General features: G+C 42.8%; 1 protein-coding gene across 5 annotated transcripts in view; it reads right to left on the bottom strand.

The window, feature by feature from the left end:
• Nucleotides 1-3,171: 3,171 nt before the first annotated feature.
• Nucleotides 3,172-16,798, bottom strand: part of LOC121864198 (ubiquitin-conjugating enzyme E2 W-like) — a 27,824-nt gene continuing 14,197 nt past the window's right edge. For all 5 annotated transcript variants that reach the window (XM_042363251.1, XM_042363214.1, XM_042363232.1 and 2 more), the window contains 5 exons: nt 8,052-8,143; nt 7,485-7,587; nt 5,850-6,005; nt 3,680-3,755; nt 3,172-3,233 (listed from right to left, as the gene is read on the bottom strand). In XM_042363251.1, coding sequence (XP_042219185.1) covers nt 3,220-3,233; nt 3,680-3,755; nt 5,850-6,005; nt 7,485-7,587; nt 8,052-8,122 — 420 coding nt within the window. In that variant the 5' untranslated portion in view covers nt 8,123-8,143 and the 3' untranslated portion in view covers nt 3,172-3,219. The remainder of the gene's footprint in view (nt 3,234-3,679; nt 3,756-5,849; nt 6,006-7,484; nt 7,588-8,051; nt 8,144-16,798) is intronic.

Here is a 16,798-nt window from a genome sequence, read left to right as displayed (position 1 = left end):
ACAGTCTAAACTCTTAACTGCCGCTTGAGTGTCGGATCATTAAGCCACTGCTAAACCCTCACCAAAGGGACTAAATTGAGCGAGAGTTTGTCGATTGGTTGTTAAGCGGTTGAGAAGGTAATTAAATCCTGTAGTGTTTCTGTAGGGGAGATGGTTAGTTAATTAGCCTACAGTAGTAGTTATGGGGAGTTAATTAGCCTACAGTAATAGTTAGGGTGGTTTCTGTAGTAATATATTATGCTAATGAACCTTTATTAGCATTTACTGTAGTTATGTAGAAAGGAATTAATATCTGTAGAGGTGATGGTGATACAGGACCAAGGTAAAATATTTTGAGTTTCTGAAGAGAGAGAGAGAGAGAGAGAATATATCAAGTGCCATAATTTTGATTAAGTGCGTCTATTTCAAGGTAAGGCCATATTTCAGGTAAGTCGCCATATTTCGAAGTAAGTACGCATATTCGGTAAGTGCCATATTTCAGGTAAGGCCATATTTCAGGGTAAGTGCGTCATATTTCAGGGTAAGTGCGTCATATTTCAAGGTAAGTGCGTGGGTTGGGTTAGCTGACTAAGCTACTCAAACATTGATCGAAAAACAATATTTCTTTTTTGATCGTATTATCCTAAGCTCATGTTTTATTACACTATGTTAAGCTTTTTAAATCGGTAACAGCTTGAATTTTGTTCGTCTAAAGTTAAGCTGTGAATTTGCTGTTATATTTCACTATGCTAAGCTTTTTAAACCAGTAACAGCTTCATTCTTGTTCATGTAAAATTAAACTGTGATTTTCCTGTTATATTTCACTATGCTAAGCTTTTTAAACCAGTAACAGCTTGATTCTTGTTCATCTAAAATTAAGTCCATGTTATATTTCACTATGCTAAGCTTTTGAAAACAGTAACAGCTTAATTTCTTGTTCGTCTAAAGTTAAGCTGTGTGTAACAGGATAATAATGTCGTAAGTCCATTAAGTAGTGTGTTGTGAGTGTGTACCAGGTTAATGCATCTCTAAGTCCTCATTAAATTGTCTTGCAAATACCAGCAAAATTAACCTTTGAGGTGCATTACTGAGTGGGTTTTGTGGATGACTGGATGATTAGATGACTGGATGATGCTGTTTGTACCTAAAATTCCTTTTGATGTACCTTATGTGTGGATGATGGATGACGGATGATTGTGTGGATGGATGACTGTGTGGATGACGGATGATTGTGTGGATGATGGATGACTGCGCTTCACATAACCTCGTTTAAAATACTAACGACCCCTGATTCAACAGCTTGGAGCGATTGACCTATAACGAGGCTGTATGATTGACCTAAGTTGACACCTGCACAGAGACGCCAACATGACACCCTGACATGACACATTCAGACACCCTGACGTGACACACCCAACTTTTCACCCTGACATGACACCTTAACATGATACCACAATATGACACCTCAGTGCATAACATCTTAACATGACACACACACCCTCAAGACTCCTCAAAGAAACAGTTTATAATCAACGAAAAAAAAACCCGTGACACAACAACACAGCATTCTACGCGTCGCCATAATTCGACACAGGTCTGAGGTAGTCCAGGAGTCGGAGGTAGTGTCGCAAGTAGTGTCGGAAGTTGTGTGTCTAGCTTAGAAATCCTATGGATGTGTTTGATAGGTTATTTTTTAGTTGATCTGTGTAGAAACGTTATTTTAACATGTTACTTGTGTTAAATAAGAGGGATTAGGTCATTTTAACATAGACTTAGCATTAACTGAGGATTTTATGTCAATTTAACATGTCTCTAGCACTGACTTACAAGGACACGCTCAATTTAACAAGTTAACTCAGGCTTCAATCACCTGTTAAGAGTTTAAACTAACCATCCACCACTAATTATTAACACACTCAATGGCTTCAGTATAAGAATTCAGGCTAAATTTAACCTTACGACAAAAGATATTAACAAAATCATCGTCCGTTGAATGATTAAATAAAATGGCCAAAATGCCGAACCTTCGTCAACAAGGACTTAAAAATAACGGGAAAAAAAATACCACAGGATTGTAGGAAATTCATTGTCTTTGGGTTAAAGAGATGTGAGTAATTGTTCATCCGCACACATCCACACAACGCAGGAGATGGGTTGTTGAGATAGATCCACACACAGAGAAGTCTTGCTTCAGATAGGATCCACACGCAGGAGATGGCTTGCTTGAGATAGGATCCACACGCAGGAGATGGCTTGCTTGAGATAGGATCCACACGCAGAGAGTCTTGCTTCAGATTGAATCCACACGCAGAGAGTCTTGCTTCAGATAGGATCCACACGCAGAGAGTCTTGCTTAGATTGGATCCACAAGCACAAAAAAGAAAGGCTCACTTGATAATAGATCCACACACACACACACACACCTCGCTTGAGATTAGATCCACACGCAGACAAACACACACAGAGTCGGTACAATACTGATCGCTTAATACATAAAGTTAGCTCTGTTTTAAAGCCTGTTTGTGTTTTTTCATACCAAATTTGCTTCTTTTTTAGATTATTTCTATTTTAATACAGTACAGAACAGTAAGCTCATAGCAATTTATGGCCGATTGTGGTTGATTTGAGATTGTGGTTGATTGAAGATTGTGGTTGATTTGAGATTGTGGTTGATTTGAGATTGTGGTTGATTGAAGATTGTGGTAGTTGATCTGAGATTGTGATAATAAGCCTGGTGGACATTATGGTTGAGTGTAATGGGGTAGTGGTTGAAATTGTGGTAGAGTGGTTGAGATTGTGGTAGAGTGGTTGAGATTGTGGTTAGAGAGTTTGTAGCAAATCTTGCTGATTGGAAGATACAATTGTAGTGATTGTGGTTGATTTCTGTATGTAATAACAGCATCATTTCAGCAAAGGTACAGTGCAATACAGTGACCCCTACTGTATATCCTGACCCAGCACAGAGGGATTGCTGGGGGGGGAACTAAGCTGGGGGAACTAAGCTGGGGATGTATCTGGAGGGGGACCTTGGACTTGACATTGTCCATCAAAACATCTCTCTCTCTCTCTCTCTCTCTGTCTGTCTCTCTCTGTCTCTCTCTGTCACTCAGCGCCCAATGTTTAATTTCCTTTGTTTTTCCGTCTCATTTATCATATTATTGCACATCACCTAGGGTCGAGGGAGCTGCACTTAACGACACGTAGCTTGTTTAGGGGTCAAGTACTGTCTCTGGGGTCATATCATACTGTATCATCTGGAACGAAGAACATGTACTTAACTATGGGGGGGGATTAGTATTGTTAATAGGATGATATCACAACATTGGAAAAGAAAACGGAACAAGGTGATTTGAGGTTAACGACTGTACTAGGATGATATTGAACTACCATCTGTAATGCTAGGAGTCATAACTAGGATGATATACTATTAATTATCTAGAAATAAAAAGATAAATTGAAATTGAATTAAATATTATACTAGAAATTTTCAGCATTTTTATTTCTCAGTATTTCAATGGGGATTTTCTTGGTCTAGGGTTGGGTTGGGGTTAGGTTAGTTAGTTGTGGGTAATAGGGTGGGGTGGGGTTAGGTTGGGTGGGTGGTGGGTGGGGTGGGGTGGGGTTAGGTGGGTGGGTGGGTGGGGTGGGTTAGGTTGGGTGGGGTCGGGTCAGGGTTAGGTTGGTGGGTCGGGTCACTCACCATGATACCACCACTTGGTCTTCTTGGGGTTGGCACTGCAGGTTTTGACGTAGTAGCTGTTATCTGGAGGTCGCTTCTGTAAACAAGAACAACGTGTTTTAGTGCGGGTTCACGGGCGGAGTTACGTGAGGGGTAGGGCCAAGGGAATGGGGAGGGGAGGGGGGGCGGGGAATAATACAGTACAGTGGTCACCTCGATTAACGAACACAATTGGTTCCACAGAGTCGTCGTTAAGCAGAAATTTCGTTAACTGAATCTATTAGTTCATTGGGTAATTGGTTCCAACTCACAGAAAAAGTATACATACAAAGTACTGTAAACTGGTAATAGAATTAACAAAACATTCAATATAAACTAAATACAGTACTGTATACTGTATAATAATATATAAAAACAATACAATACTGTATTTTAACTTACTCTGAGGTGTTGTATTACCAGCAGCTTAGTATAGAAGCAGTCGATGACGTGCCATATTCTTTACAGAGTCCATTGGTTCTAAAGCCTTCTTCATGTTTCATAATAATTTCTGCACTGAATATTATCAATATGTGAACTAAATTTCAGAATGACCAATAATTTTAATAGAAAAAATGCAGAAATATTCAAGAGACCAACTTTCTTGATATTTACTCCACTGTATTGGCGGACTAGACGACTAACAACAGCTGAGGCACAGACCAAGGCGTGTTAGTCGTAAGGTTGTCGTTAATCGAAGTTTTGTTCGTTAATGGAACTGAAAATCCTTATGGGGGTAATTGCTCACAGAAATTTTCGTTAATTGAACTGTTGCTAGAGGGACCACTGTACACACCTGGCCCTCACTATATGTTATGGTTGGGGACTGTACCTAGGCTATATGACCAGCCCCTGTAAACACACTAGTGAAGGGGACTGTACCTAGGCTATATGACCAGCCCCTGTAAACACACTAGTGAAGGGGACTGTACCTAGGCTATATGACCAGCCCCTGTAAACACACTAGTGAAGGGGACTGTACCTAGGCTATATGACCAGCCCCTGTAAACACACTAGTGAAGGGGACTGTACCTAGGCTATATGGCCAGCCCCTGTAAACACACTAGTGAAGACTGTACCTAGGCTATGATGTACACTAGTGAACTGTACCAGTCCTGTAAACACACTAGTGAAGGGGACTGTACCTAGGCTATATGACTGTACCTAGGCTATATGACCAGCCCCTGTAAACACACTAGTGAAGGGGACAGATCCCTAAATCACGAAGGCAGTGAAACACCTACAAACAGACATGTGAATGCTACCATGTACGTGTGTGAGAGATAAAAGCGTACATGACCCCATAATCTAGTCAGACCCAGAATCAAACAATACAACGAAATTAATAATTGCCGTGTAATGCGAACCACAGCTTAGGGGGTAAAAAAATCAACAAAGGGATAATTAAATATTAAGATTTACGAGGCCGAATGTTGTGGCCCTGGTGTGGGTGAGAGGAAGTACGCAAAAGGACATTTTACTAAAGAATTACGTTTTAAAGTTGCATTAATTTACGTAATATGTTTGTCCGTAAACCAACAAATGATTATAATAGCGTAAAAAACATACGTAATTTAGTCTAGTTTAAGGTAATGTGAATAAAATTTAATAGCGATGATATCTAGTGATAATCTTGGGCTATTTGTTGCTATTTACGCTATGACTTTGCTATTTACGCTATGACTGCTATTTACGCTATGACTCGACTGATTTTAGTATTAAAGATCGTTGCTCATTTAGACTCTCAATAGAATATCAATTAAAAGCCGAGTTACTTTCTTATAATAAAAGTACTTCCCAAAAACTCATAAAGCTTTCTATTCAGCTTAAAACATGGAATGAAAGCTTAAAATTCACAATTAAAGCATTTTTTGGGGGGGATAATATACCTAAATCTTGATTCTATTCAGCTTAAAATCTACAATGAAAGCTTAACAGGTACACATTTACATGTTAAGCTTTCATTGTAGGTAAAAACTCACAAAATAAGCTTAAAACCCACACAATAAGTTTAAAAACACAAAATCAGCTTAAAACAAAATAAGTTTAACAGAAAATAAGCTTAAAACCCACAAAATAAGCTTAAAACCCACAAAATAAGCTTAAAACCCAAAATAAGCTTAAAACATAAAAACAAACTTCCTCGACTTACCTTTTCTTTACAGGATGATAGCATAGAGATGATCGATAGGCAGATAGCTTGAACGGAGAGAGCAGGCGACCAGTCTTCTGTTAAGATACTAAGGCAGATATGGCCGTTGGAATATATATGAGGGTGGATAGGTATGTTATCACCTACGAAGATTACCTGTGGAGAGGGATGAGAGTGGGGTGAGTGGGGTGAGAGGGGTGACCATGCCTACAGTGTTGCCACATCTCACCTAACATATCAGTTACTGTGTTAGGTGGAAGTGATGTTAGTTATACATTAATTCTTTAAGTTAGGGACATAGTGAGATGCATGGCTTAGCACAGAGGAGGCTTAGCACATAGGAGGCTTAGCATAGCATATAGGAGGCTTAGCATAGCATATGGGAGGCTTAGCATAGCATATAGGAGGCTTAGCATAGCACATAGGAGGCTTAGCATGGCACAGTCCTACGCCTGCTCCACTAATGTGCACAGTTCGACACATCACTGAGTCTCCCCTGTGCTGCCCTGCGTCCAATGTGAGATCACTGACTTGAAATAACTGGTAACTAGACACAAATAGCTAGTAACTAGACACAAATAGCTAGTAACTAGACACAAATAACTAGTAACTAGACAATACCCTACCCTACCACTACCACTACACTACCACTACCCTACCACTACCCTACCACTACCACTACCCTACCACACACTTTACATTTAGTTTTGTTTACATCGGCCTGAGGAACATACTGCCAGAGGTACTTATATCCTAACCTTAGTCTAGCTGTTACATCATCTTGTAATCTAGATAGAACCTTTCAGGGACAGGTCCAAGCACACTTCATCTCTAATGGCAAGATAGCCGACATATTAAGATTGTATCCACTTTTTTGCACTTAGTAACTATATCAATTCTCATGTACAGAACCAAATACGCAATGTGCTTGAATACCTCCCACGTAAATGTGAATAACAAAGTGTGAGGCCAGACATACTGCCTCACACTCCTGTACTAACAAAGTGTGAGGCCAGACATACTGCCTCACACTCCTGTACTAACAAAGTGTGAGGCCAGACATACTGCTTCACATGCCTGTACTAACAAAGTGTGAGGCCAGACATACTGCCTCACACGCCTGTACTCACGCAGTTGTGAATAAGTTACCCTTTATGTATAGAACTAAACAAATAATGTAAATGAAATACTGTGTAACTTTCAGTGCCATAATATCCTGACAACGGGGGTTAATTATTATGACCCTTTGTAAACTCTACTCTGTAATCCTTTTGCGCTACCGCTCACAGGATGAGTGTGGGGTGCACAATAAAGTAGCCGCTGTAAGGGGGACAATCAAATCAAAATCAATACCACTACCACTACCATTACCCTACCACTTCCCTACCACTACCCTACCTACCTACCACTACCCCCTACCACTACCCTACCTACCACACCACTACCCTACCACACTACCCTACCACTACCCTACCACTACCTACCACCCTACCACCCCTACCACTTCCCTACCACTACCACTACCCTACCACTACCACTACCACTACCCTACCACTACCACTACCCTACCACCACCACTACCCCTACCACTACCCTACCACTACCCTACCACCACCACAACCCTACCACACTTACCTCAGGAGAATCAAAGGGATATTTAGGTGAGAATTTGAAGTGCAATTGAAATTTCTCTCCTTCGTATAATGTACCAGACGCGCCTTCCATGTGGACCACCCACCTGAAATAGTAGAGGTGGCTTAGTTACCTGGGTTAGGTTAGGTTTAAAGCCAGTCTGGGTGGGTTAGGTTAGGTTTAAAGCCAGTTTGGGTGGGTTAGGTTAGGTTTAAAGCCAGTTTGGGTGGGTTAGGTTAGGTTTAAAGCCAGTTTGGGTGGGTTAGGTTAAGTTTAAAGCCAGTCTGGGTGGGTTAGGTTAGGTTTAAAGCCAGTTTGGGTGGGAGGAGGTGGTGAGGGATTTTGAGAGCTGTACTCATAAATATTTGGAATTTATGGGATTTTGTCTCGTAACTCAGGTACTCACAACCGGTTACTCACTCAGCCATCTTAAGTTGAATATGAGTTACCATCACTCACAACTGATCAGTGACTGAGTGTGACACATAAACCTCGACTCACAAGGGTAACTCACAACCGGTAACTCACAAACGGTAACTCACAACCAGTAACTCACAAACGGTTACTCACTCAGTCAGCTTAGTATGGGCTTGATCCACGTCCACGGTCACTCCTGGTGGAGGTTCCTTAAGGAGTGACATCAGTTCCTTCTGCAGCCGCTTCTGTAGGAGAGAAGGAGATCAGGTCACTGGGAGGGTCACGGGGGGTCAGGTGGGGTCAGGTGGGGTCAGGCGGGGTCACACAAGGTTAGGAGGTCACATAAAGCCATCAGATTGTTGTTGTTGTTGTTGTCGTCACGATCCCTGGAAAGACAGGTGGTGACGTCATCAACAGTCTAAAATGGCGACTGGTTAAACTGATCAATACAGGGAAGAAAATTACAACTTATCTCTTGTAAGATCCGGGAACTGTAGTCTCAAAGGTCCCTAAGTTGTCCTCCTAACTGGTGATGTGAGAACGTATCTAACTGTCTCACTTAAGCTACCACACAAAGATGGATTCTCAAAGGTTCCTACGTTAAGTTTTCCTCCTAACTGGTGATGTGAGAACGTATCTAACTGTCTCACTTAAGCTACCACACAAAGATGGATTCTCAAAGGTTCCTACGTTCAAGTTTTCCTCCTAACTGGTGATGTGAGAACGTATCTAACTGACTCACTTAAGCTACCACACAAAGATGGATTCTCAAAGGTTCCTACGTTAAGTTTTCCTCCTAACTGGTGATGTGAGAACGTATCTAACTGACTCACTTAAGCTACCACACAAAGATGGATTCTCAAAGGTTCCTACGTTAAGTTTTCCTCCTAACTGGTGATGTGAGAACGTATCTAACTGACTCACTTAAGCTACCACACAAAGATGGATTCTCAAAGGTTCCTACGTTAAGTTTTCCTCCTAACTGGTGATGTGAGAACGTATCTAACTGACTCACTTAAGCTACCACACAAAGATGGATTCTCAAAGGTTCCTACATTAAGTTTTCCTCCTAACTGGTGATGTGAGAACGTATCTAACTGACTCACTTAAGCTACCACATAAAGATAGATTCTCAAAGGTTCCTACATTAAGTTTTCCTCCTAACTGGTGATGTGAGAAAGTATCTAACTGACTCACTTAAGCTACCACATAAAGATGGATGCTCAAAGGTTCCTACATTAAGTTTTCCTCCTAACTGGTGATGTGAGAACGTATCTAACTGACTCACTTAAGCTACCACACAAAGAAGGATTCTCAAAGGTTCCTACGTTAAATTTTCCTCCTAACTGGTGATGTGAGAACGTATCTAACTGACTCACTTAAGCTACCACACAAAGATGGATTCTCAAAGGTTCCTACGTTAAGTTTTCCTCCTAACTGGTGATGTGAGAACGTATCTAACTGTCTCACTTAAGCTACCACACAAAGATGGATTCTCAAAGGTTCCTACGTTAAGTTTTCCTCCTAACTGGTGATGTGAGAACGTATCTAACTGTCTCACTTAAGCTACCACACAAAGATGGATTCTCAAAGGTTCCTATGTTAAGTTTTCCTCCTAACTGGTGATGTGAGAACGTATCTAACTGACTCACTTAAGCTACCACACAAAGATGGATTCTCAAAGGTTCCTACGTTAAGTTTTCCTCCTAACTGGTGATGTGAGAACGTATCTAACTGTCTCACTTAAGCTACCACACAAAGATGGATTCTCAAAGGTTCCTACTTTAAGTTTTCCTCCTAACTGGTGATGTGAGAACGTATCTAACTGTCTCACTTAAGCTACCACACAAGGATGGATTCTCAAAGGTTCCTACGTTAAGTTTTCCTCCTAACTGGTGATGTGAGAACGTATCTAACTGTCTCACTTAAGCTACCACACAAAGATGGATTCTCAAAGGTTCCTACGTTAAGTTTTCCTCCTAACTGTTGATGTGAGAGAACGTATCTAACTGTCTCATAAGCTACCACACAAAAGATGGATTCTCAAAGGTTCTACGTTAAGTTTTCCTCCTAACTGGTGATGTGAGAACGTATCTAACTGTCTCACTTAAGCTACCACACAAAGATGGATTCTCAGTTGTTCTGCATGTTAAGTTTTTCTCTCCTAACTGGTGATGGAGAACGCGCCCAACTGTCTCTTACTCTAAGCTACCACACAAAGATGGAGGATTCTCAAAGGCTGTTCCATGTTAAGTTTTCTAACTGGTGATGAGAAATCTATCTAACTGTCTCACTTTCTGGTTACCACACAAAGATGGATCAATGTCTTGTTAAGTTTCTCTCCTAATCCTGGTGATGTGAACGTATTCAACTTATCTCACTTTGCTACTACAATAAAGATGGATTTCAAAGGTTCCTACGTTAAGTTTTTCTCTAACTGGTGATGTGAGAACGTATCTAACTGTCTCACTTGCTACCACACAAAGATGGATTCTCAAAGGTTCCTACGTTAAGTTTTCCTCCTAACTGGTGATGTGGGAGAACGTATCTAACTGACTCACTTAAGCTACCACACAAAGATGGATTCTCAAAGGTTCCTATGCTCTTTCTCCTAATTGGTGATGAGAACGTATCTAACTGTCTCACTTGGCTACCACAATGATACCCTCAAAGGTTCTATGTTAAGTTTTCTCCTAACTGGTGATGTATCTAACTGTCTCACTGGTTACCACACAAAGCATGACTTCAAAGGTTCTTAATACGTTAAGTTTTCTCCTAACTGGTGATGTGAGAACGTATCAGAACTGTCTCACTTAAGCCACCACACAAAGATGGATTTCAAAGGTTCCTCACGTTAAGTTTTCTCCCATCCGGTGATGTGAGAACGCACTAACTGACCTGACTCCTAAGCTACCACACAAAGATGGATTCCTCAAAGGTTCCTACGTTGTTTTCCTAACTGGTGATGTGAGAACGTATCTAACTGTCTCACTTAAGCTACCACACAAAGATGGATTCTCAAAGGTTCCCTACGTTGTTTTTCTCCCTAACTGGTGATGAGAACGTATCTAACTGTCTCACTTTGCTTACCACACAAAGATGGATTCTCAAAGGTTCCTACGTTATGCTTCTCCTAACTGTGATGGAGAACGTATCTAACTGTCTCACTTAAGCTTACCACACAAGATGGATTCTCGTAGCGGTTCCTACGTTAAGTTTTCTCCTAACTGGTGATGGAGAACGCATTCAATTGTTCACTGCTTACCAGCTTTTATGGATTTTCAAAGGTTCCTGCACAGCAAGTTTTCTCCTAACTGGTGATGTGAGAACGTATCTAACTGTCTCACTAGTTACGCCATTACAAGATGATTTCAAGGTTCCTACGTTGTTTTTCTCCTAACTGGTGATGGAGAACGTACTAACTGTCTTCACTTGGCTACCACACACAAAGATGGATTCTCAGCGTTCCTACACGCCTTCCTCCTAACTGGTGATGTGAGAACGTATCTAACTGTCTCACTTTGCTACCACACAAAGATGGATTTCAGTTGTTCCATGTTAAGTTTTCTCCTAATCTCAGTGATGTGGGAGAACGTATTCAACTGACCTTACTTAAGCTACCACACACAAAGATGGATTCTCAAAGGTTCCCATGCTAAGCTTCTTCTCAACAGACAGACAGACAGACAGAGAGGTGACGTAACACTATTGTCTGGATAAAACTCTTCTCACTAAGTCAATACCTCACTAGGTCAGGTTACCCTCAGGGCGAGAGCGTAGGTCGAGGAGGAGGGAAGAGGAAGAAGGAGGAAGTTTGAGGAAGAGGGGTGGAGGAATAGCTTTGGAGGAGGAGGTGTGGAGGAGATTTGGAGGAGGAGGAGAAGAACAACTGAAGGGGGAGGGAGGGGGGAGGAGGGGGTGACAGACAGCAAGCCCCAAAAATACTGTCATTCCCCACCTTCGTTGCTGTCATAATGTGTGTTAGCTGTCAGATCAAGACCACCTCCTGACAGCTTCACACACACACACACACACTCACAGTACCCCCCTACCCCCTGAACACGCCCCCCTCACCTGGGGTTAATTGCAGGTCCCCAGGAGTCGAGTAACACCTGGGCAGTGACCCCCACCCCGAACATGGTCACGGGCCTACTGCAGTGCTAAATAACTCTTCCTTCCTTCCTTCCTTTCTCTTCCTTCCTTCCTTCCTTCCTTCCTTTTCTCTCCATTCCTTCCTTCCTTCCTTTCTCTCCATTCCTTCTTCCTTCCTTTCTCTCATTCCTTCCTTCCTTCCTTTCTCTCCATTCCTTCCTTCCTTCCTTTCTCTCCATTCCTTCCTTCCTTCCTTTCCATTCCTTCCTTCCCTTCCCTTTCTTCATTCCTTCCTCCTTCCTTTCTTTCTCTCCATTCCTTCCTTCCTTCCTTCCTTTTCCATTCCTTCTTCCTTCCTTTCTCTCCATTCCTTCCCTTCCTTCCCTCTCTCTATTTCCTTCCTTCCTTCCTTTCCATTCCTTCCTTCCTTCCTTTCTCTCATTCCTTCCTCCTTCCTTTCTTTCTCTCCATTCCTTCCTTCCTTCCTTTCTCTCCATTCCTTCCTTCCTTCCTTTCTCTCATTCCTTCCTTCCTTCCTTTCTCTCCATTCCTTCCCCTTCCTTCCTTTCTCTCCATTCCTTCCTTCCTTCCTTTCTCTCCATTCCTTCCTTCCTTCCTTCCTTTTCCTCTCATTCCTTCCTTCTTCCTTCCTTTCTCTCCATTCATTCCTTCCTTCCTTTCTTTCTCTCCATTCCTTCCCCTTCCTTTCTCTCATTCTTCCTTTCTCCCATTTCCTTCCTTCCTTCCTTTCTCTCCATTTCCTTCCTTCCTTCCTTTCTCTCCATTCCTTCCTTCCTTCCTTTCTCTCATTCCTTCCTTCCTTCCTTTCTCTCCATTCCTTCCTTCCTTCCTTTCTCTCATTCCTTCCTTCCTTCCTTTCTCCCATTCCTTCCTTCCTTCCTTTCTCTCCATTCCTTCCTTCCTTCCTTTCTCTCATTCCTTCCTTCCTTCCTTTCTCCATTCCTTCCTTCCTTCCTTTCTCTCCATTCCTTCTTCCTTCCCTTTCTCTCATTCCTTCCTTCCTTCCTTTCTCTCCATTCCTTCTTCCTTCCTTTCTCTCCATTTCCTTCCTTCCTTCCCTTTCTCCATTCTTCCTTCCCTTCCTCTCTCTATTTCCTTCTTCCTTCCTCTCTCTCTCTCTCTCTCTGTTGACTACACAAGGAAGAATAGTTGGAACGTCAAGAATGCCTCTAAATAATTGACGTAATTTAAATTCTTCTAAAATAACTCAGAAGTGACTTAGCTTTAATATTGGAAAGAAAATAACTCCTGAATTATCTACGTATAATAAACTGTTTTTAAAAAGCTAACTTAAGTACTTTGATTTATAATATTGGAACGAAAATAAATCCTAAAAATAAATCAACTTCTCTGAATAAATAAGTGTGGGTAGGTGGTATCTGGCACCTCCCCCCCTGACATGGCACCCTCCCCAGCAGCTAATGCACAAATACCTGGTATAATTGTGTTAGCTGAATGTGAAGCACCCACTCTCTCTCTCTCTCTCTCTCTCTACCTTTCCATTGTAATTGAATTTCTGGTGAGTTGCCAATTTTCTTTCTGGCTAACCTGACAGCTGAACCGAGGGAGGGAGGAGAAGGGAGGGAAGTGACCTTACCCTCCTCTTCCCCCTCCCTCTCTCCACCATCTCTTCATCCCCTCTCCACCATCCCCACTCGGCTCCCTCTCTCTCCCACACAACTCAACAACCTGGTTAGAACTTTGAATGACCCTTAGGCACCTGGGGTCATGACCTGGCTAGAAGAGAAGAAGAAATAGTCACTCTAATTTTTTATTTTTCCCAAATTTCCCCCAACACCTAACTTTCGCGCCAAATTTTTTCCCGCCCAATTTTCGCGCCAAAAAAACAAAAACAAACCACTTTTCCCGCGCAATCCGTTTGTTTACGAGGCAATTACACAATTTCTTTCACATCTTCCTAATATATTCGTGTTGTTTTTTGTTTCTTTTATATTTCGTCTCTTGTGTTTTATGAAGCTGTTTCTTTTGTTGTTTGTTGAAATGATGTTGTTAAGGGATAGTGGTTTGGTAATAAAGGAGACGATGATGATGGGGAGGAGGAGGAGATTAATTGAAGAAGAAGAACAAGGTATCAATACTTTCGAGTTAGTCCGACTGTATGCAGAGGCAGACAAGCCTACGCCGGAAAGACCTTGCCGCCGCCCCTCCCGCACTAGATGTAGCCCCCACACATGCAGCCTCTGTGATCGACCCTGCCGGTCCTGTATCGGCCTCTTTAGTCACCTCAAGAACTCACCAACAGAAGGTGACATCCTTAATATCATATCATTGTATCATAGCTGTGTGTGTGCGTGTGTGTGTGTGTGTGTGTGTATGTGTGTGTGTGTGTGTGTGTGTGTGTGTGGTGTGTCTCTCTCTCTCCTCTCTCTCTCTCTCCCCCCCCCCCCCCCCCCCCTCTCTCTCTCCTCCCCTCTCACCACACACTCAGACGAAACCCAACAGAGCCTCTCAAACACAGTCAAGTCTTCCAGTCAGGGGAAAAAAGATAAGCCAGGGAAAAAAGTCAGGTTTGGGAAAAAAGTTAGGTTAAGGAAAAAACGTTGAATGTTAGGGGAAAGAATGGAATGTAACACGAAAGAAAGTGAGACATGCATACAGTTGGTTAGGTTAGATAGATAGATAGATAGATAGATAGATAGACATAAAAACGACCCAAACAAGAAGCATCAACAAGGAGTAACAGTAAATCTGAATCTCCATAGTGACTGTCCAGCTGATGTGGAGAGAGAGAGACAGAAAGAGAAGAGAGAGAGAGAGACAGAGGAGAGACTAAGAGGAGAGACTAAGAGAGAGGGAGGAGGGAGGAAGGGAGGAGGAGAGAGAGAGAGACACAAAGCAAGTTAGTGAGAGAGTGAGGAAGTGTCCCAAGTGAAAGTGTTCCTAGAGGGCCTCTAAACTCTCCTCCTCCAGCCTTGTTAAGTCAATCTCTCTCACTCTCTCTCTCTCTCTCTCTCACTCTCTCTCTCTTCATCTCTCTCTCTCTCTCTCCTCTCTCTCTCTCTCCCTTAGTCACTCTCTCTCTAGTCCTCTCTCTCTCTCTCTCTCTCTCTCTCTCCCTCTCTCTCTCTCTCAGTCTCTCTCTTTCTTCTCTCTTTCCTCTCCTCCTCTCTCTCTCTTAGTCTCTCTCTCTCTGTCTCTCCTCTCTCTTTCTCTCCCTCTCTCTCTCTCTCTCTCTCTCTCTCCAGGTTAAGGTTAGTGTTAAGTGTGGCTTCAGTGGAGCACTTTAATGTCCCAGGTCTGTGTAAACCCCTTGACAATGGCTGTGTTTCCTTGGTAACTGCTCCCCCTCCCCTCCCCCCTCCCTCCCCTCGGCCTCCTCCACTTCTTCTCTCCTCTCTCCACTCTCCCTCTCTCCTTCCCTACTTCCTCCCCTCCTCCTCTAACCCCTAACCTAACCGAAACCTAACCAACCCTTAACCTAACCTACCACCTACACCAACCCTTAACCTAACCAAACCTATACTTCACCTAACTAACCAACCCTTAACCTCTAACTAACCAAACCCTTAACCTCACCCCTAACCTAATAACCCTTAACCTGACCTAACATCCTCTAACCTAACCTCCCACATACCTGCCTGAAGCCTTGAGGTATGAGTGTTAGCCTGGCGTTTAAGGTTGAGGCTCTCCTAGGAAAGAATATCACATACTAATCTAGGCTGAGTCTCTCCTGGGAAAAAAACTATATACCTAGTTAGTGGCGGCGTCTCCCCTGGGAAAAAAAAACTATATACCTAGTTAATGGCAAAGATTCCCCTGGGAGAAAAAAAAATTACCCCAGATAAGAGTTAAGAGGTCGAGGCTCTCCTAGGAAAAGAATACTCGTTATATCATATACTAAACTTGGGGAATGGAGTCTCCCTGGAAAAAAAATCCAGACGACGCCCGAGTCAAAAAACTTTACCCATCAGCTATTTGACGGATCCTTGTGGGCACCAGACAGTCTATCTATCTGTCTGTCTGTCTGTCTACTCTGTCTGTCTGTCTGTCTACCTGTCTACCTGTCTGTCTGCTGTCTCTTTATCTAAGGAGGGAAGAATTTATGATTGAAATTGATGACTAGTTGAGGAGAGAGAGAGAGAAGAGAGAGAGAGAGAGAGAGAGGACTTCCCTCCTTCTCTACAATTAAAGTAATCTTTTCCCTCTCCTCCCTCCTCCTCTCCTCTCTTCCCCTCCCTCCCCCAAACTACGTCGTTATCTCACTAACTAACTCCACAAACCACAACCTTACCTCAACAACTGTTAAACCACGCCCATTGGCAGTCATATTAAACCACGCCCCCTTCTGAGTACCTTGTTAAACCACGCCCCATTCTGAGTACTTGTTAAACCACGCCCATTGACAGCCTCCTTAAACCACGCCGACATCAAGGGCCACACAAGGTCCCAAGGGTACCGAAGGCCACAACTAAGGGCCACACAGCCAAGAGCCACACAGCTTAGGGCCACACAGCTGAGGGTCCCACAGCTAAGCCACCACTAAAGAGCCACCAGCTAAGCCACTGACTAAGGAGCCACACAGCCAAAAACCACACAGCTAAGAGCCCACACAGCCAAAACCACCTGACTAAGAGCCACACAGCTAAGAGCCACACAGCTAAGGGAGACACAGCTAAGAGCCACACAGCCAGAACCACACAGCTAAGGGCCACACAGCTAAGGCCACAGCCAAGAGAGCCACACAGCCAAGGGCCACAGCTAAGGGCCACACAACAGCCACACAGCTAGGGCCACACAGGTATTATGATCACCAGGTCCCTGAAATT

Source organism: Homarus americanus, unplaced genomic scaffold, assembly GCF_018991925.1.
Source record: "Homarus americanus isolate GMGI-L3 unplaced genomic scaffold, GMGI_Hamer_2.0 scaffold57477, whole genome shotgun sequence".
NCBI classification, from domain to species: domain Eukaryota; kingdom Metazoa; phylum Arthropoda; class Malacostraca; order Decapoda; family Nephropidae; genus Homarus; species Homarus americanus.
Note: the sequence above shows the minus strand (reverse complement) of the source record. Positions and strands in the feature narration are given on the sequence as shown.